At 38.5% G+C, this 24598-nt stretch overlaps 2 protein-coding genes across 3 annotated transcripts; both read left to right on the forward strand.

The window, feature by feature from the left end:
* The first annotated feature begins 876 nt into the window (after window positions 1-876).
* LOC121979555 (disease resistance protein RPP8-like) lies at window positions 877-3975 on the forward strand. Of its 2 annotated transcripts, none has more exons than XM_042531552.1 (3): window positions 877-996; window positions 1197-1682; window positions 1746-3975. In XM_042531552.1, exons 2-3 carry the CDS (start codon window positions 1207-1209, stop codon window positions 3949-3951), a joined length of 2682 nt encoding a protein of 893 aa, XP_042387486.1. In that variant the 5' UTR covers window positions 877-996; window positions 1197-1206; the 3' UTR covers window positions 3952-3975. The 2 variants fall into 2 exon arrangements, with proteins under 2 accessions (XP_042387486.1, XP_042387485.1); XM_042531551.1 differs by having other exon boundaries at window positions 986-1103.
* A 16559-nt stretch (window positions 3976-20534) lies between these two features.
* On the forward strand, window positions 20535-22763 carry LOC121979391 (protein NEDD1-like). The gene is made up of 5 exons (XM_042531384.1): window positions 20535-20728; window positions 21654-21911; window positions 22008-22112; window positions 22343-22564; window positions 22716-22763. The coding sequence occupies exons 1-5, from the start codon at window positions 20555-20557 to the stop codon at window positions 22761-22763; spliced, it is 807 nt and encodes a 268-aa protein (XP_042387318.1). The 5' UTR covers window positions 20535-20554.
* The last annotated feature ends 1835 nt before the right edge of the window (window positions 22764-24598 follow it).

The following is a 24598-nucleotide window of genomic DNA, read 5'->3' on the forward strand; positions in this document are numbered from 1 at the left end:
CACTGATACTCACCTTCATATAATATCTATAGGTAAAGGTGCAACATAACTAATCCTTTATTCTCTTTTCTATTCTACCAATTACCTAATTCCTCAAATTCATAATGTATACACTCAAAAATGCATGCTAACAGTCAGAGAGAAGAGCTTTGGCAAAAAGAGTAAGATTAGCGATCTAGAAGACTAATTGTACATGCTCTAACTAAGTCCCAAAACACACCTTGCTTCTGACATCAAAATCGTAAGGAAATCGTACACAAATCATATGACCAAATTATCATGAAACTTCTACCTAACAGATGCATCGGGTAGAGGAAGGTTCCATTACATGTACATATCAGACTAATTGTTATTCTCTTATGAAAAATTGTTATTTTATGACAGGTTTACTGTGATTCCTTGATAATATTGTCTCCTAAAGAAGATTTGATCGACTCTGGATCTAGGTGGGTATATGGGGTATATGCTGAGAACTTTGTTTATAAAAGATGGGGGAGATATGCCCCATAAGTCCTACGAACTCTTAAGCTTATCCGCCATATGCGAGGGGTTGGCCCTTGAGGAGTTGAACTCTAAATGTACAGTCGGCTCTTTGGCCAACCAATCATATACTGTAAGACTTGTCCTTAAGGCATGAGGAGCTAAGTTTCGAAAAATTCGGCAAGCACTTTTGGCCGACTGACTATATATTAAGAGTTACCTTAAAGAAATGAGGAGTTGAGATTTGATTAGCTCCGGACTTGACATCTATATGTTAAGAGCTAGACTCATAAAGTGTGAAGAGTTAAGTCTCGTAGCTCCAGTTGATCATGTGCCCACTCGGGATTATACTAAGAATCTGGCTCATATGAAATACCGAGAGGCGGGGAGTTAAGTTCCATAAATCCAATTAGCGCTGGGCCAACTGGCTCTAGGCTGACCCCATAGTTCCGATCAGATAATTCACTTGGGATTATATTAAGGGTCTTACACTTGAGAGCTAGTTCATCCAAATAGGTAGAGTCTCACTTTGACTTTGATCATCACCTCACCATTCAACACATTTTAATTATGGCCAATTCTTAGGATATTTTCATGGAGTTTCTCACTGATTTATGAATGAAGTATGAGAAAATCTGATAGTAAATAATTCAGCACTAGCTTTATGAATGAAGATTTATCGTTGACTGTTTGAGATCTTGTGGATTGTCGAGTAGAGAAGCAGAGATGGCGTACACGGCGGTGAACTTGGTGGTGGGGAAGCTGGGCGAGCTTGCTTCCAGCGAGGTCGTCGGCCTCCTGAACGTGGACGGAGAGGTCAAGTCGCTGACGGAAACACTGGCACTGATTCAATCCTTTCTCAGGGATGCCGACCAGAAGCCCAGATACGAGCAGAGCCACTCTCTGCAGGAGTGGATGAGGCAGATCCGGAACTTGGCGTTCGAGATGGAGGACCTGGTGGACGAATACGCGACGCGGCTAGGCCGCGCTTCAGCCGACGGCGGCCGGAAGAGCCGTCTCCGACGCATCGCCGCCTTCCCCTCCCGGATCCGCACTCGCCATAGGCTCGCGAGCCGCCTGCAGGACATCCATGCCAGATTTCAAGATGTATGCAAACAAGCATCGCAACTTGGCGTCCAATTAGGCTCCTCCTCCTCCTCCTCCTCCTCCTCCTCTGCAGCCAACGCAACGCTTGCTCGAAGGTAAATAATTCTAGCATCTTCGTGGTTAACTTTGTTGGATCTGACAAATCATTTCATCTACAGATTTGAACTAGAAGAAGACATTGTCGGATTTGACGAAGATATGAAAGACATCAAAAGGCAGTTGTTCGACGTTAGTTCAACATCTCGCGTTGTCCTTTCGGTCGTCGGTCCTGGTGGTTTGGGCAAGACAACGCTGGCGAATAAGATCTTCAGGAGCACAGATGTCAAAAACTATTTCCAGCGCAAGGCATGGGTGTTCGTGTCGCAGAAGTACGAGGTTAAAGAACTCTTGCGCAGCATTGTGAAGCAAGTGTTTGACTTCAAGGATGGGGAAGAAAAAGGCATGGAAGAACTAGAGATGAAGGAAAAGTTGTGGGAGCACTTGAGCGACGGAAGAAGGTACCTAGTCGTGATGGATGATATTTGGGAGGTGGCAGCTTGGAACGCCATTAAAGCAGCTTTCCCAAAAGAATCGACTGGATCCAGAGTGTTGCTGACCACACGCAAGATGAACGTTGCGAACGTTGCCGATGTTCCTCCACACAAGCTGAAAGTTTGGAATGCGGAAGAGAGCTGGAATTTGTTCTGCAGGAAAGCTTTCCGCACAGCGTGCTGCCCGCCGGAGTTGGAGCAATTCAAGGTAGATATCTTCAAAAAAACTAAAGGACTGCCTCTTGCCATTGTGGTGCTTGGAGGAATTTTGAGAGGTACAAATCAAGCTAGTGAATGGAGGAAAAAGCTGGAGTATATTTCTTATGAATTCAGAGAAGGAGAAGACCAAATCCTCAGAATATTAGCTCTCAGTTATCATGATCTTCCGCATCATTTGAAGCCTTGCTTCCTCTATTTTGCAGCGTTTCCTGAGGATTATAGTATCAGTGCAGAGAGGATAAGACTTTTATGGATCGCTGAGGGTTTCATACAAACCAAGGACAAAGTGGATCAAACAATGGAGGACCTCGCCGAGGCATATTTGAAGGATTTGATCGACAGGTCCATGTTACAAATGGAAAGAGTGGATCACCTTTATGCACGGGATGTTCGCATTCATGATCTTCTTCTTGATCTAGCACGTCATGAAGCTCGTGAGCTTCACTTCTTCGGGTCCATTGATGATATAGGTGAAGATGATCCAAGAGCTTTACGGCGTCTCAGTGTCACTGAAAATGCCAATGACCATATCTCATTGAACTGCTCTACCACTAAACTACGGTCACTTGTAGTTTGTCTGAATGAAGGTTTTCAGAGACCGCTGGCAGCTGCCATTGCCGGAGCGAAGTTCCTCAGAGTCTTGGATATTCAGAAACTGCCCATTGAACACATACCAAAGGAGATTGGGGACTTGATCCTGTTAAGGTATCTAAATTTGAGCCAATCAAAATTGGAGGAGCTGCCTTCGTCCATCGGAAACCTCATCCACTTGCAGACTTTCGATATTCGAATGACTAAGATTCAACATTTGCCGGATGCATTTTGGAAAATCAGAACACTGAGACATGTATTCCTCAATAACGAGAACACGAGCATGCCTAAAGCAACATACTGCCCGGAGGACATTCAGACACTTGTGAATATTTCAAGTGGTCCATGGATATGTGATGGTGGTGTACTGGAGAAGCTGAGAAATCTTCGAAGACTGCATTTGAAGAACATGTCAAGCTCTGATGGGGATGCTTTAGCCAATGCAATCCAGAACCTTTCCCGGCTCGAGATGTTGACATTGTTTGGGGAATCGTTGCCGGTGAGTGTCCTCCTAACTTCATCTTGTTGCCGTCATCTTCAGATTCTGTATTTGAGAGGACCATGGGCAAGGCCTGCAAGGATTCACATAGATGCAGAAAATTCCAGCATATTTTCCAACCTGATCTATCTCGCTATTTGGCAAACAAGGTTGGAAAAGGATAAAGATATTGCGATGCTGGCATCTCTCGCAAACCTTCAAACTCTTCAATTGCGTATTGATGCATTTGTAGGAAGAGTTTTGGTGTTTCCAAAGCGAGGGTTTCCTCGTCTCCAAGAGATCCTACTGTATAGATTGAGTGCCATGGAGCAGTGGGAAGTGGGAGAGGGAGCAATGCCTCTCCTTCGGGACCTAAGACTTTGGGACTGCAAAAACATGAGAATGCTACCAGAGGGACTTGTAAGATTGACTGAGCTCAAACAAATTGAAATAAGCGGAATGGAAATGATAGAGAGAAGGGTCGACAAACATACTGGAGAAGATTATCACAAGATCAAGCATGTTCCTTGCATTGAAGTAAATTGAATGAAAGATGATGACAATATCTGATGACACCCAAAAAATTAATCAGGACAAACAAGTCATGCAAGAAGCTGAAGGTACTCTTGGTCGCAGACAGAAGTCAAGATAATGTAAGCTTGTTTTATGTTATATCTGTGATTCTTGGGCTGAGGTAAGCCAAGATATCTATCACTTGCTCAGTGATACCGTGTGTTAGAACATAATTCATTTATAAATCAAACTGAATGAATTCAAATGGTACCATTTAGATTAAAGATAGGCAAACTCACTTCTTAACGAGATATCTTTAGATGAACATGGACGAACCACTTAGTGACAGTAAAACAGATGTCCTCTCCATCTCATCTTGCATGAGCTAATGGCAACTGAGAAAAGAGTTATATTTTGTGTCAACTCTTGCAAGACAAAATTCACATCAAGACTTCAAGCCTTCAACACCAGTGGGTCTCTCCATGAGAGTTCTCTCTTACTAATCTTCTTTGAGCTGTTTCCAAGATCTCTACAAATTGCTAACTTGTCATTTGAGCCTCCTCCAATCATAGGCACTCTATTGAGTCTCTACATTTGCATGTGATACTGCTCCAACTGAAATTAATAACTGACTTAATATTGCAAGTCGACAAAAGATGAAACTGTATAAGTTGTTGGGTAGGGTGACTATACCTTAAAGGATAGTTCATTCGCACGAAGAGTTGTAGAAGTGATAGCATTTGTAGCTTCCATTGTCATCATGTTTTGAGAGGAGACTTCCCTTGGGATGAACCACTACAAGAATAATGCTTTTTAAGAGCACACATAATCACCCTTATGGATTTGGCTGGCTTTTTCTGAGACCTCCTTTTAAATTGATACCATGATGCATTTGCATACAAGTTATCTGTACTGTAGTTACTTGTTGTGCGTGCAACTTCAGATACTTTGGGTTTCTTTTCTGTAGGAGGTTTGATCACTGGAGTTGTATTTGATGGTTCCTTCAATCTAACCTGATGATATGGGTTTGCAAATAAGGTCTCAAGTTTTCTTCTCAAAATCTAGGATGTGACATTCAAAAGAGGCAATTATCTTTCTGAAACATAAAAAAAAATTCAACTGTGGATGATTCATGTTGAAACAAAATGTAATACCTGACTTCAGCCAAGAGTTTACGGTTCCTTAGTCTTGCCTCTAGCAATCTCCTCTTCTTGCTTATGTTTCCTGCCAATGAAAACAGTTCAGAATCCTCAAAAATTGTTGAATGAGGCAATAAGAGTACCTATTCAAAGCAAACACAAAACGGTTTGAGAATTTAGCACTTTTTCATCTAGTAGCATAAAATTTACAATGCAAACATAATGATTTTCATGTTAATACACAGATATTTGAATCTGCATAAAGATATCAATCCGAGACTGACCAAAAGATCTCACTAATCCGTGTGGTATGGCAAATTCCACTAGATAAATGAATCAAACCATTAAAAAAAGGTACATAAGATCACACTTTGGATCGAATAGAAACCAATTCAATTCAGGAGGACAAAGGCAAATTGTATGGTTTGATATAATGCAAAACGGGGAAAAAAAAACATCAAGGTGATAATTTCAAGGCGATGCAGATATGAAAAATGCCTCTTTTGTACTTAGGTGATTCACCTTCATCGTCTTTATTTGTGTGTTTTCTATTTTTTTTTAGTTCATACGGTTTAAAATTCATATTTAGAAAACATTCATCAAGTGGTATCAAACAGGTCGTTTCATCAATCTTATAGTGATAAAGTTAGGATTTTCGTCGATTTTCGATGTTTTGCACTTGATTTTAAGTTACTGGTGTAAAATGATCCTTGTTCATCAAAAAAGCAATAGAGAAAAAAAACCTAGGATAGACTTTGTTATCGAGTTTCTTGTTTTTTTCGCAAAGAACAGTGGTAGTTGCTGATGTTTTTGAGGATAACCATCGCATTTAATCTGAAAAGGACAAACTGCATAGTTGTTATTGAGTTTCTCATGTCTTTTAGCAAAGAACACGAAAAACAGCGGCAATTGCTGCTGTTTTTGAGGATAACCGACACGTTTAATCTGAAAAGGAAAAACTGCGTGAACATCATTTGATTGTTGTGGCCTAGCAATCGACTGTTGTGCATAAGTTTGATTGCTTCTAGCAATTGACTGATGTCAAACATCAATTGACTATGGGTCAAATGTTCTGACACAGAAGAGTTTTTAATCGATTGGTCGGTTCGATTACAACCATCAATAGATTGTTGTTCTATAACAATCGACTACTGGCCTTGAAGTCAAGCACATAATGTTTTTTAATTGATTGGTCGGTTTGACTAAAGCCAATGGCTAGTGCTACCACTACGGAGCATACGGCTGAATTTGAAAATGGGGAGCGACCAAATCACATGATTCTAAGCACAATGAATTTTTCAATTCCGAACCTAATTATAGACTCAATAACTGAAGGAGGAGACGTTAGAACTTTCCTAAAGCAACTTGCAAACTAATAATCGCTTGCAATTTAATTACCAAACTCCGCTACACTACTATAGCATAGAGGCATGACCTGGATCATCTCTCGAAGAACATGATGGTGAATATCAATTTCTAGACAAAGTTTCCGTAGGGTTTTGAGGTTTCAACTAAATCCTAAGATCAAGTCAAGTGAGCAATTGCAATTAATGAAAACCTAAGCACCTAACCAAGATCTTAACAAAGGATATGAAACTAATCTATGATCACAATGAAATCAATAGAAAAATGATCCACAACCAACTAACAAGATCAACTAATTTGAAGTACATAAAAAAAAAACATTGCAGGAATTTGAATCAAAGAAAATTGCATGACTAAAGCAACACTATTGTAAGAAACATTTCATCAAACACATTGTAAGCAGATTAATGAAGCTAAAGTACCAAACTCAAATGTAATAACTACGTGCAGGGAAAATGAATAGAAAACACCAACAATTAACAAGAACAATTAAGACTAAAAGTTGAATGGAGGATTGGATCGTGGCTTGTGGAAGAAGGACCACATGGGGCGTGCCGGAAGATATTGTAACCTCGAATCTCATCAATGTCGAGTGGAATGGATTAGACCACAAAGCTTGGGGAAGGAAGGGGAGCTTTGCCTAAACCGGTTGAACTCGTGAAGGAAAGTCGGATGTGGAATAGACTCTCTCCTTCTAAACTGAGGGAAAGTGAATGTTCAAGGATAAACATATAAATTCATGACTTAACATTTCACTTTTTGTGAGTCCCATCATTTTATGCGTCTATCCTTAAGCATTGCATTGTGACTCTTTCCTTGAGCATATCATTTTTCTTATTCATTATGTTTACAATGCACACATTGTCTAGTAAGAATCGTCTACAAATCCAATTGTAACATATATCTAAAATCTTAGGTGGCGTTTGATTTAGGGGTATGTAACTTCTAACCAATCAGACGATATATTCGTCGTGTAGATGGTGGTCTTCAAGGTCACAATTTGGTCGAGACAGTAATCTTGTGAAGCTTCTCAACGCCAAAATAGTCGAGGATGTGGACGTAGAGGACATTTCTTGAGAGATGAGAGGACATTTTTAAGAGAGGAGGATGTGGACGGATGTGGTCTTCAAGGGCATTTTTAGAATTTGAATTGATTCTCATTCCAAAATATTAAATTAACTAAACACTATATTGAAATAATGATACTCATTTCCATTCTAATCTACTATCAAATCCATTTCGATTCCTACGCCGCCTTATCCTTTGTTGCCACATCAATTTTTCTAGAAGGCAATAAACAACCAATTTATCATTGTTAGTTAATTATATTTGATTTGTTATATGAATCCTGATTAAAAATAGGTTTTATTCCTATTTGAATAATTTCTAGTATAAAATTCTACTAAATAAACTAATAAGTCATACAATTCAATCCATCAAATTATCTTGGCAAAGATAAAACTAGTGCTGAATCATTTACTTCGATCATATCAGATTTTCTAATACTTCATTCATAAATCAAAGAGAAACTCCATGAACAATATTCTGTATGTCAACTAATCCACCTATAAAGAATTGGCCATAACTAAAATGTGTTGAATCTTAATTCCAGTTGCTATAGAACTTCAATCTCTTCTACAAAATATGTTGAACTTGGAAGATTAATTTCTGCACTGTACTTGCAAAAACAGATAGATTTAAATGCAGTTTCATCAGATCTTGACTTCCTAGTTCAATCAATGTATTTCAACCCAAGGAACATGCTTAAATCTTGTAAGTTGCGAAAGCTATTGGACTGCAATAGCTAAAGCTGCCTGATCAGATCTCAATATTTGTCTCAAGTTCAACATCCGAAGATGAGTCATCTTCTTCAAGCACCATCCCTTCAAGCACCATCCATTTACCTACCGACCACTGCAAACCATCCGTAGTGTCTAGATATCAATGAACCGTACATGATAGTAGTGTACAATCAACTTAGAGTGGTTAAATTTATGCAAAATTATTATGACAGTACATAACGAAGGTCAATTAACAAAGAACGTATATAGTTAAACACACTCAACTTGTCAGTGATTATTTCTAGTTGGTGTATACCAATGACATGTTCCGACGACAATAACAAATGAGGAAAAAGTTATTTTTGCGCATAGTCACTAATTTAGGAAATCATCCCAGTAGATATTTAAAATTGGGGGTTGGGCAGATTCGACCAATTGGACGAATACCTGTAGATGGGTGAAACAACTGCCCTCGAATGCTTGTCCAACTTTTGCCAATGTGTGACATGGAGTTGAGTACTTAAGAAAACCCAATGCAACTTGATATTGCTTGTTTGCTTGAAATGCATGATGTTAGGAAGTCTTGATTGCATGCATTAGGATTTAGAAAAATTGTCCAATCGCGTGGAGAGCACAATACACATGACGCGACAATGGCTATTCAACAATTGTGCTTGAGGCGATCGCATCTGTCGATTTGTGGATATAACATGTTTTTTTTTTGAGTTGTTGGATATCATAATAACATCACAGTGATTAATGAGTCGTCTATTTTTAATTATGTCTAAAAGGAGATGTACCAGAGGTTAATTTTATTGTGAATATTACACAATATACAAAAGGGTACTACCTAACATATGGTATATATCCGGAATGAACCACTTTCATCAAGAGTTTTTCTTGGCCCAAATCCGAAAAAAATGAAATATAAAGAAAGACAAGAGGCTGCAAGAAAAGATGTCGAGCGGGCATTTACAGTGCACCAAGCTTGTTGGGCAATTATAAGAGATCTAGGCGACATTGGTTCATGGATACATGCATTATTTTACACAACATGATTGTAGAGGACAAAGGTCATGCAATATCGATTTGGAATCGCGAAGAACAAGATACTATCACAACAAATTAGGGCTCAACCATCAAATTTGCTGAATCATTCAAAAACTTCTAAGTTCCTTGATATTTAGGTGCATCATCAATTTCGTCATGATTTAGTTGAACACATCTGGAAAACATATCGTCGTGATGAGTGAATAATTAATTTATCATCTATGAAATATTTAATTATTTCAATTTTAAATTTGTGAAACATTTGTATTTGTATTTGTATGTATTTGTATATTGTACTATTTCTTTTAAAATTTGTACATCCGGTCCTATTTCTGTTTAAATAAAATATTAATATTAAATTAATTATATTGAATAATTGTCAAAATATGCAAATAGATATTAAGTAAAAAATATTTATGGACAAATTATAGACAAAATATATTAAATTGAAGAATTGAAAAATATAATTAATTTTATTTAAATGTAAAATTAGATGTAAATTAATAAAATAAAAATGAGACCTATAATATTTAGTTGATGAGATATTTGATTGTAAAATTTGCGATATTTGGGAGTGGAATATTTGATGGGTGGGGATTATAAAAATTTAGTTTGTGGAATATTTGATTGTAGAATTTGGAATATTTGAGGAGTGAGATATTTAATTGATGATATAGACATGAAGATCACAAATATTTAGGAGAAATGTTTGCTCTTATCGTGGAAGCTCTAATATCCCAATCTCCACCCCTTCTAGTGGTGAAGATTTGGGATTTATGAATATTTGAAAAAAAATACTCTCTCTAAATATCCCCATTGTGGATGTTCTGAGGCCTCTCAACCAATGAAATAAGATTAGCAAATGCAAACTTAACTAGCAATAACTCTTAGATGTACCCTACCAAAAAAAAAAAAAATCACCTCAACAATTGTGCTCACCTTTTGAGGCTCTCTGCTTTAAGAAGGATACCACACCTTGACAATTGCAGGGTAAAGAGGGCATATGATAGGCTGCACATTTAAGGGATAAACTAATCACTCATCTCTCCTCTATTTTTGTATATTATGATGATTGCTTAGAAAAACTATTATGTGGCTATCTTCGGTACTTTCTCCTATTTTTATCATCTCCACTATTTTTTGCCCATGTAATCGGTTAGTACTATGGCTGGACTCCCAGCTAAATAATTCAAACAATAGTAGACCAAAAAGCTTGACTTGGCACATCAAGAAATTAAACAAACTGTCATGATTTTTGGATGAATTAAATTGTTTAAATCATTCCTTTTAAATTGAGAAAATTGCATCAACACAACTTACCATTCTAAAAGTTGTAATTCTAATGCCACAAATTTTTTTTATTTGCATAGTCATTTTTAAGATTAAAAAAAAAATCTCCAACTAATTCCAAATAACATCAACGCCCAAGAACCTCTTGTTTTCAAATTTGTTAGTGCTTACAACCAATCAGCTCAGGAAATCTCTTTGAACTTTCAGACCAGTAACATTCCAATGGAAAGTTGGTTTAGGAATAAATCAAAATTTACTCTATCATAACCAAAGCACATTTAAGTGCATATCAGCAAATATGATATGTTATGGTTTACATTCCAAATATTCTATCTTCCTACTTGTCTACAATAGCAAATCAATAATGAGTCATTCATATCAAGGATGAGGCCAAGGTCATCATTCATAAGAGAAACAAGTTACACACACCTTCATATAGTATCTATAGGTAAAGGTTAAACGTGACTTATCCTTTACTTCTTTCAATTAGTTTATTAATGATAAGGAAAGAAATAATCACACCAAAATCTCATAAAGATAAGACAATCACATGCTACAATCAAGGAATTAAGGATCATTCTAATCACGAAAATATTATCGAATATTTACTCATAGTAATTATGCTACAATCAAGGGATTGAGAATCATTCTCTATGAAGTAAACCATGTATAAATATTGTCTAAATTATTCACAATAATATATCGAATCAAGAAATCATTTCAGCTTATCTTCCGCCTCCTTATACTCTTCTTCATCTTCTTTCTTGGTATCAGAGCGCGTAAGGGAAAACTGCCAAACTTTAGTTTCTATGGCGACATAGCAAAACCTGCTCTCTGGCTTAACCATATCAACAAAGCTCGACCAAAACAACTACGTGCTGTGGAAATCACAGATACCCCCTATGCTAAAGGGGCATCACCTGTACCAATTTATATATTAATGCTACAGAAACAACGTCATCTGAACTTATTGAGGAGAAAGACGACAAAGGAGAGATTGCTTACTCCATCAATCCAGATTTCACCGCCTAGGAGACACAAGATCAGCGACTCCTCTCATGCTGATGATGACACTTTCTGAAACTATATTGGGCCAAGTTTTGGCTCCTCGTGCACGACGTCGTGGTGCCTCTCAACAACATTAGAGAAACAATTTGCCTCATAATCGAAGGCAAGAATTATGCATCTGCGCTCCCAGCTTCAGACAGTGAAAATGGTAGATACCTTAGTTGCCATTGGACAATGTATCTCCGATGATGACCTCATTGTTGGACACAAACAATCTGTAGCCGGAGATAGACCGGGTATTAGCTGAATTTAAATACTCAAATTAAATTCAACTTACAATTGAGATGACCTGAGCTGATAATCTCAGGCTACCAGCAGAGGTTGGTTTCTGCCAAGTGATGAAGGCAGTCTGCACTGTGTTGACTGGGTGGGCGTAGTAGATCAAAAAGGTCGACCGAGCAGTAAGGCCGACCAGGCAAAGTATTCGTCGGATCAGAGAGGCAGGTCGGGCAGACCGCGAGGCAGGTTGGGCAGAGCAGACCGACCGAGAGAGAGGCAGACAGATCGGGAAGACAGGTCTGTCAGGAGGCAGACTGGGCAGCAGACAGGCCTAGCGGCAGATCGGTCGAAGCAATCAGGTCGAGCGGGCTGTTAGAGAGATCGACCGGGTCGAGCAGACAGGCCGAGTGCGGACTGGCCGATCGGGCGAAGCAAACAGGTCGGGCTGTCAAAAGACTGGCCAATCGGGTGAAGCAGACAGGCCGGTCTGTCAAAAGACTGGTCGATCGAGCGAAGCAGACAGGTCGGGTTGTCAAAAGATTGGCCAACCGAGTAAGCTGACAGACCAGGCAAGAATCCCGAGCGGGCAGAGAAATCGGTCGGGCGGATAAAGAGACCGACCGGGCGAGCTGACCGAGGCCTACGAGGCGCAGTTTCCTTGAAACAGATTCGCCCACCTCCGGTTGTGCTTCGAGGCTTACAAGGGACGTCTGTTTCCCAGGATACAACGACCGACCGTGAATCCGACTAAGCACTGGTGGTCACGGCGAGCTGAGTAATACCCGAATGCTATCGCGGGCACTATGCCGAGCAGGAGTTGCACGACAGAGGAGGGGAATGAGGAGGAGAGCTTATGCTTTCTTTGCTATGTGTCTATTTTTCTGCCTATGATCGCAGCCTCCTTATATAGGAGGCTCATATCAAGGCAGCGTTAATGACCTTAATGGTCATTATTAACCGAGTCACTCATTATTATTCGGCCGGTTTTATTCTGCATTAATCTCGAATTTAATGCATCTGTTTCACAACAGCAAAAAGATCAACGTGGCAAAATGTTGATTGTTTCAACTTGGGCAAATTTTTGCCCCGCCCGGTCCGACATTCGTGTACGTAGGTCGCACTCGCACACGAGTCAACTTGGTTCAGTGCAAATCTGGACCCTGGATTTACACCCCCCCTGCACACCCATGTGTGAGAGAGAGCATCTCCCCATGCATTTGTTCATAACCTCAATATATGTGAATCAATATAAACCAACAAAAGTGTCTTGAAACTCCCAATGTGGGACTAAAGTCCCATTCACAATGGAGCTTCTCCTCTTCCACCTCTTTCTCTATTCACACTTATTCAACACTCATCTTCCACATGCTTGGTAGCTTGGGACCAGAGTACGAATCTCTGGTCGTCGCACTTACCACGCGACCCGACACAATGTCATTCAACGATATGGCGGGAATGCTCCTCTCCCACGAGTATCGGTTAGGGTCACTCACCTACACTCCATAGATGGCCAATCTCTCAATCGGCAGCAACCGCAACAGTATGCGTCAGGGAGGTGAAGATCGACCTTCCTTGCGACAATGGTGAGCAAGCACTGGAAATCCACCATCTCGCTCCCATGGGTCACTTCACCCTTTAACGAATGGAGGACTTGAACAAATTGGGCAGCCCACATATGGTTCTTCTCCAAATGGGTCACACTCTGATTGGGCTTCTACGTGTAACCTTGCCCAATCCTGAGGTTGCGGTCACCGAGGCTCCTGAAATAGTGGTAATTGTCGTCTTCGATGCACTAACTGCTCTCGTTTCGGTCATATTGTCGAAAATTATCGTTCTACTCCATATTGTCAAATCTACAACGACAAGGGTCATTCTGCAATAAATTATTTTCGCGGGTTGATCAACATTTTCAGCACACCACTACACTCACCGCTATGATGGCTGCACCATCCACTGTTTCAGATTCGTCTTAGTATCCTGACTCTAGCGCTACTGATTATATCACAGCAGATCTGGAAAATCTCCAAGTTCACGCTCCATATCAAGGTACTAAAACTATTGTTGTTGGTGATGGTAAGACACTTCATATTACTAGTATTGGTAACTCTACTATTCCTAGTCTGGACAGACCACTACACTTGGCTAATATATTACATGTGCCTGCAACTATCAAAAATTTATTGAGTGTCGCTCGATTCACTGCTGATAATAATGTTTTCCTTGAATTTCATCCAACATATTGTGTTGTAAAGGACCAGTATACAAAGATGAAACTCCTTTGGGGATTTCTTAAAGATGGGCTTTATTGTCTTCATCAGCACAGTGTGCCCCACAAACAAACCCTTGTTAGCACACGGTGCTCCACTACCATCTAGCATCAAGGCTTAGGCCATCCATCCACAGCCATGGCCTCTTATGTTATTTCACATTTTCAGTTGCCTGTGTTAGACAATAAGACTGTTTCTTCTTGTGATGCATGTCATTTGGGCAAGACCCGTAAATTGCCTTTTGAACTATCTATGACTAAATCTACTGCACCTTTAGATTTGATTCACTCTAATGTTTAGGGGCCTACCCCAATACTCTCTAAATCTGACTGTTGCTATTTTGTACACTTTGTTGATGATTTCAGTCACTACACTTGGCTATATCCTATCAAACGCAAGTCAGATGTCATTCACATTTTTTACTCAGTTCAAAGCTTTGGTTGAGACTTAGTTCAATTGTCGAATCAAAAGATTATAAACTAATTGGGAAGGTGAGTTTCAATCTCTCAGTAACTTGACTGCACTTCATGGTATTCAGCATTAGCTATCATGTCCTCATACTAACGAACAAAATGGCATTGCCAAACGTAAAATTCTGCACCTCACAGAGACATGTCTCATCATGCTTGCTCATGCATCTATGCCCCTTTGCTAATGGGATGAAGCCTTCTTAACTGATACCTACCTTATCAATCATCTACCTACGCCAGTTCTTGCTCAAAGATCTCCATTTGAGGTATTCTTGGGTTAATCACCAAACTACAACTTTATGAAAGTGTTTGGGTGTGCATGCTTTCCACTGACACGATCATACAACCAACGTAAGTTTGACTTCCGCTCAATAAAATGTGTATTTCTTGGATATAACTCTTCTCATAAGGGTTATAAGTGCCTTCATATGTTAACAGGAGATATTCATCTCTCGTCATGTTCAATTTGACGAAATGAGTTTTCCTTTCATTGCATCATCATCATCACCGCCTTATCAGGTTATCTTCTCCCCTTTTCTAGTACATGTTCCTCTTGATCTACAGGTTGCTGCACAATCTCCTTCAGGATCACAAAGTGCACCACAATGTCCAGTCACTCTTCCCAATATTAGTGAATTACCATCCTCGGTGGATCCCGATATCAAGGTGTATATCTCCTCATTGGCTCCACCTAACTCGGCTCCAGATGACTCTTCTCTACCTTACGGGTCTCCACTTCGAGCTCTTGCTTGCTCTGTTCATCCTATGTGCACTCGTGCTAAGACTTGGTGTAACACCCACAAAATTATAAGATAAGTATATGGGTGTTATTTGCTTTAGAGCATAAAAGTAAGAAGAATCAAAAGAAAAAAGAAATAAGAGAAATAAAAAGGAGAGGTGAAGGTTTGAACCTTGAACCTCTCACAAAGGATGGAAATAAAATTATGTATGATAACCACTAGGATAATGAATAACATATGAATGGAAAATGATGGGAATTGTAGTTAAAAGTGAGGATATAATTAAGTGAGGGAACAAGAGAAAATCAAGTAGCTTTCTCCCTCTTGTTTACCTCTTGGTTAAAAAAAGAAGTAAGCAAAAGACAAGTTGTCTTTCTTTTTTTTTTTCTTCTCTATTTTCGTGGGGTTTAAGAGAGCAATGATGAGAAGGATTAAGGGAGAGGAATGAAGACATATTCTCATTAGAAAAGTATATACATGAATTAAGGAGAAAGGGAAGCAAAGTTCATCTTTGTATCTTCCACCCACTTAGCATAAAAAGGAAAGAAAGAAAAGGATTTCATTTTCTTCCTTCTTCCTCACCATTGCCGAAATTAGAGCTCTCCTCCCTCACCTCCAAAAGCCAAGTTTAGGTTTTCTCTCTAAAGAAAACTAAACTACAAGAAAGAGCCTTCAAGGTGTACCTTTTCCAAGCAAGTGAAATAAAAAGGAGTGCTAGAAGAAGAAGCTCCCTTCCTCCTCTTCACCAAGGGTACCCTTTTCTTTAAGGATTAACAAGTGAACACTAGGTAAGATTCCCCTCACCTGTGGTACAATGGCTTATATGATTTTTCCCATGAAGATAGAACGCTTAAAAACCTAGGGTTTGCTTTATGAAATTTCGGCCAAGACAAGAGGAAGAGTCTAAGAAATTTTAAACTAGATATGCTTATTATTTTCTTGTGACATGTATCTTATGTAAGAGGTTAATCTAAGGTTTCCATGCTAGAATGAATAATGAAAACTTAGATCCATGAACCTTAGACTCTCGGCCAAGCATGAACAAGAGGACTAGGTAAGCTTAAGACTCAACTAAACATGTTTCCTTGTTCTTGTGTTATGTACCCTATGATAATGGTGTTGTTAACTTTTTCTCTTACTTGTATGTTGTTTGAAACTCCATCTCCATGCTCATGAATATTCGGCCATGGAAGAACTAAAGGCCTAGGAGAGTTTTAAACCTAAAACTAAGTATGCTAAGATTTTTCCTAAGACAAGATATGAAGCTAAAATGTTATGTCATGATTGTATGTTGGTTTGAATTCTATTTCATGCTTATGAAGATTCGGTTATGAGGAGATTTGAGGCCTAGGAAAGTTTAAACCAAGTCTAGGAGGCTCATGACCTTCTTGATGAAATGATATGAAACTAGTTTGATGTTCTTATGGTTGCTTGTTACATAGAAATTTGGTTACATGTAACTCTCGGCCACACTAAGTTTTAAAGTAGGATGCTTAGATTTTAAACTAAGTTTACTCATGATGTTTCTTGTAATGATGCCATGAAAATTGTGTAGGGTTTCCATGCTTTTAGGCCACATGAAAAACAAATCCATGCTCACATGTTTCGGCCACATTGGTTTGAAGGCCTAGGAAAACTTAGAACCCAATCTAGATATGCTTATAATGTTTCTTGCAATAAATGCCATGAAATGTAGTTGTGATTTCCATGTTCTTATGCCACTAGAAACTTAGTTTCCATGCTCACATGTTTCGGCCACTAATAGTCTAAAGGCCTAGAGAAATTTAGAATCCAACTTAGATATGCTCATGATGTTTCTTGTGATAAATGCTATGAAATGTAGTTGTGGTTTTCATGCTCTTATGCCACTAGAAACCTAGTTTCCATGCTTGATGTGTTTCGGCCACCTTGAGTTAATGGGTTTAGGAAGTTTTGGAACTTGAACCAAATGTGCTTATGATGTTCCTCATGAAATGTGTAGGATATTGGCTTAAGGTTCAACACTTTCATACTACTTGTAACCTAGAATGAGACATGCTAGGGTTCGGCCATGATAAGGTTAGAAGCTTAGGGAACTTAGAACCCAAACTAAATATGCTCAAGTTGTTCCTTATGAAATATGATATGATATGAGTTTAGGGTTTACATGTTTGCTTGTTGCTTAGAACTTGATTGCTCTTCATGAAGGTTTCGGCCATGAAAGAATTAGAAACCTAGGAGGACTTAAAAATTTAGGTTAACATGCTTATGATCTTTCTTATGCTAGTATGTGAAGATATCATGAGATTCTTATGTTGTATGTTGTCTAGAGATCATGTCCCTACTCATGACTTTCGGCCATAATAGGTTTAGTGACCTAGATGTACCTCACATGCTATGTAAATGGATTAAGAGATGTTATTTAATGATTCCATGAATGGTTATGTCTTTCTATGATAGGTGATATGCTCTTTTATGTATACTTATGATCCATGCATGACAATGTCCTTGTGATGTGCTATGTGCCCAATTATGCATGCTTTATGTTAAGTTAAATAACATGTTCATTATGTATGCTTATGATCCATGCATGTGCTATGTTCCCAATTATGCAGGCTTTATGTTAAGTTAAATGACATGTTCATTACGTATGCTTATGATCCATGCATGTGTTATGTGCCCAATTATGCATGCTTTATGATATGATAAGTGATATGTTCATTATGTATGCTTATGATTCATGCATGTGCTGTGTGCCCAAATATGCATGTTTTATGATATGTTAAGAAACATGATATGCATGAAAGGATAACAACTATGTGTTAGAGTGCAAACTAAAAGCCTAGCTTTTGGTATAAACATTTATCTAGAAATAAGAATCACATTGGTCAAATGTCTACATTTATGATAAATGTAGTTGTTCAATTAATTTATATTGTAGATAACATGGTGTGTGGTGTCACACACAGAGGATCATGTTATCAGTACCTTATAAATTATAAACAGTAGCTCATGACTATGATGGAAAGGAACAAACCATTGGAAGGTCGTAGTGTAATTAGGTGTTAGTTTATCTTAACTATATAATTACACTAGTACACTAAGAGTGTATTGAGTAGGACCATTAGAGGTCGTTTCTTTTATACTGACTTTATAAAGAAACAAAGATCTCAGTTATTATGGAAGTGTGTGCTCTTAATCCTAATATAATAACAAGCACATACACTACAACAAAATCTCTCATAGACATCAGTGGAACAACAACGGTTTTAGGCTAAAACCGATGTCTTTGAGTATTTTACACCGGTTTTTCTAAAAACCGGTGTCTATGACCGCAGATTTTAGCTCATAGACATCGGTTTTTTATGCGATGTCTATGAGCGCCCTTTTTTTCGTTAATAGACACCAATTTTAACATCGGTTTTTAAAATCCGATGTTAATGAACCAAAATAAAATATTTTAATTTCCCCACAAGCCAAAATCTGCACACTGTGAAGTTCCCTCCAAACCTAAATCTTTATCCCGCCCCTTCCTCCGTGGGACCATCTCTCTCGCGTAAACCTAAACCGAGACATCTCTCTCAGCCTAAACTTAAACCTCCGACCGTCTCTCTCAGCCTCATCTCCCTCTTCCCCCTTCCCCCTTCCTAGATCCTTTCCCGATCAGGATCAAGACACGATGAACTTGCTTCTCCTCCAACCACACCGCATCTCCTCCAACTCCTCCATTTGGTTGAGAAGAGGAGGCCTTCTTCGCATTCCGGTAGTCCATACTTTATCTTTTCCTTTCTACTTCCTCCTATTTTTGTGTTCAGTTCTGCTCCCTTCCCATGAGGCTGCTTTCCTCTCGGAGTTACCCAACGTCGCCACTATCTCCTTTGAGGAAGGCTACACCCAACAGTTCGAAGACTCCAATCTCATGCTTCACGGCGACGGCCGGACTGTCCACCTCTCCCTCGACCAACGAATAGGTTCTGTTAAAAGATTTTTTTTTAAAAAAAGAAAGGGGCATCTTTGAACCTACCTTGTTCTGTGATCAGGTGCTGCATTTGCGTCGCAAGATCTCTACCTCCATGGATTCTTTAGTGCCTCCATTAAACTGCCCTCCGATTACGTGGCTGGAGTGGTGGTTGCTTTCTATGTATGCTTCTTTACTCTCGAGTTTAGATTTTGCAGCACTTTCCTTTACCTGTTTGAAAGAAGAAGAAGAAGGAGGAGGAAAAAACAAAAACAATCTCTCCTCCGCCACGATGGGCTCTGCAACGGTCCTCGCATCACTCTGCAATGGGGGTGTCGCAAGCGCCTCCGCCACATCAAGGTCAGGGACAAAGGATCCGCCGCAAAATCTGGCGTCCGGAGGGGAATCGCGTCTCGGAATGTCCGCCGCATGGCAGATCAAGAGTCCCCCCTGCACCCGCCTCTTTATCCCCTCAGGTAATAGATCGGAGGTTGATCCGGAAAAGTTAGGGTTTGATCTAGTTTGAGGTGTCGGCGGTGAGATATGGAAGTAACCACTGCTCGGATTTATCCATAGGAGGTCGGAATCGGCCGGGAGCGAGAACCATAACTCCCGATCTGTCTCGTCGTCGCCGGATAAGGATGACCGTTGCTACACGACCAGGGGATCGGCGGCGTTGGTATGCGAGGGCGAGAACGCCGACGAAAGAGCCTCGGCAGCCTCTCTACCTCGATTCTTCGTTTCACTGTCGAACAAGGAGAAGGAGGAGGACTTCATGGTGATGAAGGGGTGCAAGCTGCCGCAGCGACCCAAGAAGAGATCCAAATTCGTCCAAAAATGCATACTCGTACGCTTCCATTCCCTCCAAAAATCTGATTTTTAAGATCAAACAGTCGAAAAAACTAATTTTTTCCTCTAATTTCTTTGACAAACTCGATCTAGTTGGTGAGTCCTGGAGCATGGCTGTCAGATCTCTCACAGGAGAGGTATGTAGTCAGGGAGAAGAAGGGATCAAGAAAGGTAGAAATTCTCTCTCTACCTTCGACTAATTTGCTCGTCTCGTTCCTGCATCCCATTCACATCTCATGTTCTTTTGTTTCCTGTTCCATAATTCGCAGAGGAGAAGAGGATTAAAGGCCATGTCCATGGAGAGTGATTCAGAATGAAGCAAAAGGGAGAGGTAATACTAATTGCTATCATTGATTATGATCGAATTGGAATTTTTCCGTCAGAATTTAATTTTCCCATGACTCATCATTCAAATTTATTTTGTATCTTGTATAACTTAGTTAATTTTGTTAATCCAGCGGATGGTGGCTGACTTTTACGGTGGGAAAATCTTACTAAAGGTTAATCTTTATGTTCGTGCAGACCTAGTGGTTGCTAGTGCTGGTGACGATAAAAAGATATCACTTTGGAATAAAAATGGCCAAAGTATGGGATCCTTTCCTTCTCACGGCAACGACCTTGCTGATGACATTGAGGTAGCTCATTGTTTGCTCATTAATTTGTTCTATTGTGATCAATACATCTGGTTTTCTGGAAATTTACAGATGCCCGGATGCCATTCAAATCATTGCCTGCATTTTTTTCCTCCCTGTCTCTCTGTCTCTCTTGGAAGAAAAGCACTGGAACTATTGGCACGATAGAAATTGCCACCTTCTTGCTATGTTGTGTCTGGGTATTTTCTTCCATCAATATTTTCTTCGAACAATGGTGATTGTTCGTTTGACTCCCTTATTAATTTTAGCATACATGTTGAACAAATAAGAAGAAAATAGCTAGCATATCTCTTTTGCTAGGTAGGTTATTTCTTTTCATCTAATTGTACAGCAATGTCTGCCAATATAGCAAAGTCTGACTTTGACTTTTACAGTTGATGACTTTGCAAAAATTGCTTATTCTGATGTTACACATTGAAGAAATAAGAGACTTAAAAGCTAGATTTTCTCCTTTTCCAGGTAGTTTTTTTTTCTTTGCATTTGAGTGCAGAGCATGGAAAATGTTGCTTGTAAACATAGAATGAGTACAGCTTGATTATTCTGCAAGTTTTCACTTGATGGTAAAAATTAAGAGAAATTTTATGACTGTGCCGTGTTTCGATATTTGCAATTGTAATAATATGAATCCTTTACGTTATTTTTGTATGTTTCATTGTAATGCTAAGTACCGCTCCTGAGCCTTGTTTCCCCTTGTTGTGATTAGGGACAAATTAGTGCATACTCGCAGTCTGGGTGACTATACCTGTATTTTTTTAGTAAGCTTACCGATTCTGATTGATGCCTAACAGGACCTAAATGACAATATGGCCATGGGTTTAAGTAATAAAAACACTTCTTATCTGTGTAATTATGAGTGCATAATATATCAAACATTTTAAAGATTTTTTTACTTTTCTCTATTTTGTAGGAATCCATAAATTGTATCAGCTTTAGTAATAAAAGTTCTAGATATCTTTGCTCTGGAGGAAGTGGGCATATTGTCAAAATATGGGACCTGCAGAGGAAAAGGTGCATCAAACGGTTGAGTGGTCATATTGACACAATTACAGGTGTAATGTACAACTGCAAAGATGAACATTTAGCATCCATCAACGAGAAGGGGGATCTCATACTTCATTATCTTGCTTCCGGAACACGGGCTGAACTCAAGGATCCAAATGGGCAGGTTATTGGCTGTCAAATATTTTGAAAATTCCAAACTTTCGCTCTACTAACATCTTTTTTGGTTTAACATGAATCTGTATCGGTGATGCGATTTCAGGTACTAAGAGTACTTGATTATTCTCGATTTAGTCGACATCTTTTGTCAACAGCTGGGGATGATGGATCTGTTCATATTTGGGATACAACTGATCGCAGACCAAAGGTTAGTAAAATAATATTTCTTAATCTGCTAAAATGAAGGAGAAATTGTATTTGTTCCCAGCATTCACTAAAAAATTGATCTCCATTCACTCAATGGTTTGGAGAAATTCTATTAAATGATTTGGATTTCTGGTGGATAATTATACATGGTTTGGCTAGTTTTGTTGGATGGGAGGTGCTTGTTCTATAGAAAATCAATGGCCATTATATCCTGACTTGTTTTCCCTGTAGATTATTGTTACAGTTGGTCTTGATAAAAAGTTGTATATGTTTGATTCTGGAACAAAAAGACCCTCATATTGCATGCCTTTTGAGGCACCCTTCTCATCGCTGGCATACTGTGATGATGGTAATCTATTGGCTGCTGGGACAAATAATGGACGTGTAGTATTCTATGATGTTCGAGGGAAACCTCAACCTTTCACAGTTCTTCGTGCATACAGTAGTTCAGAGGTAAGATATCTTATCTGCCAAGAATAGCATGTATTTCATAGTCATCTTGATTCTTTTTTTCACTGCTTCATTAAATAGTCTATTTATATGCTGATGATAGCATGCCTTTCATAGTCATGTTTGTTCTTTTTATGCTAAACAATCCTGTCAGGTCATGCAGAACATGCAAGCATATAGATGCTGCAAAGGTTTTTATTAGTTTATTTGATCTCATATGACAGATTTAGATTCAATTTCATCAAGTAATCTGAGAAAATCACACGTTTGGGTTTTAGATTATTAGATCACAGGCAGTGCACATAGATAAAAAAAATCTATCTTTTTAAATAAAGATTGATTGAAAATTACATCTGTGCTAGTTTATTGATACCTGTTATGATGCTTGATTAGCCTTGTGAAACAAATTATAAGTGAGAACAGATACAATATATTTCTGTGATATTTAAAGAAGTGTTTTCACTGTGATTTTGGGTATTCATCAAAAGTTTAATAAATAAAGAAATCATTTTTTTCCCCGTCTCTCTGGTTTACATCTTTTCTTCAGTTCAACCACTGTTAATGATTATTCTAGAGTGACCTGCGTGTCTTTGGTTTACATCTCTGATTCAATTCAATAATTGTTAGTGAATTGATTTCTACTAGATGATTGCTCTGCAACCATAGTATGTCTTTTCTGTAAGTCTTATGCATGTCTCACCTTGGGTGTTGTTTCCCACAGTTCTAAAACACAACTAATTTACTTGATGTATTCATGAGAAGGAAAAATACAACTAAGTTCTAAAGCAATTGATGCTTCTGTTAAAGTTGCAAAAGAATTACTAAAATTTGATGATGTTCTTGGCAGACTAATAGCATGTGTGAACAATTTGAATACCACTGCTTTATATGTTAATAAATTTGAAGAAATATAACCACGGCTGGCTATACATAGTATAATCTCATCTTTTGTTATTTGATGTTTTCCTTCAAATATGTCCTAAGCATTTATTTATTTCGGCTTGAACCTACAAACATTGTTTATGTCCTACAAACATACATTCAACAATGGTAGAAGATTTTATAGAAGTTGACTAAAAATGACAACACTGCTCCCTGCAATTATAAGCTTCATCAGAGGTAGCTTTGCTCTTCTATGCTTCACTGGATTTGTTGTGTAGTCATATTTCTTTGTTCAACCATTATCATGCCTAGTAAGTTGTTGTATTATGCCTAGTAAGTTGTTGTATGATGCCTACTAATATATTATTTATGTGTTTTTACAATTTACAAATCTCAAGTACTCCATAGTTGAAATTGATGAAGTGCGGTTCGAGTGGGCTGAATGCATGCTAGATTACATTTGAAGTGCGGTTCTACCTTGATGTGTTGTTAAAAGAATGTTCTACCTTGATGTTAATATCTATTAGCTAGCTTTTGATGTAAAAAGAATGTTTGGGTATTTTATGGATACTGTTGTAAGAAGATTATTTATATAATTTGTGAATATTTGTGTATTTTATGGATATTGTTGAATGAAGAATATTTGTATAATTTGTGAATATTTGTGTATTTTTTTTATTATTGTCGGTTTTTCATTGTTTCGGAAATTAAATTTGTGCTGTTAAAAAATATACATATTACATCGGTTTTCCACCGTTGCAAAACTGGTGTTGTTAAATAATATTACATTGGTCATTTACCGCTGCCAAAACTGGTGTTATTAACATACAATATTACATCGGTTTTACACCGTTGATGAAACAGTGTCGTTAAGTGATACTACACCGGTTTTAACCCGATGTCTAAAATGGCAGACTTTTAACATCGGCTTCATAGACATCGGTCGAAAATGAAATAGAAATCGGTGGGAAACCGATGTCTATGAGGGTTTTTGTTGTAGTGATATTTTTGATATTTATTTCTTTAATTTATCAATGGGTGAGATTTAGTTCGATAAATCAATAAGCCCGATAAGTTGGGAAATGATATCACTTATAGTGTGTGTTGTTGATTATAGAAGGAAACTGTGTCCTAGTAATCTAGGTTGAGAATGTC

The sequence above is a fragment of the Zingiber officinale genome, chromosome 5A, assembly GCF_018446385.1.
Source record: "Zingiber officinale cultivar Zhangliang chromosome 5A, Zo_v1.1, whole genome shotgun sequence".
NCBI classification, from domain to species: domain Eukaryota; kingdom Viridiplantae; phylum Streptophyta; class Magnoliopsida; order Zingiberales; family Zingiberaceae; genus Zingiber; species Zingiber officinale.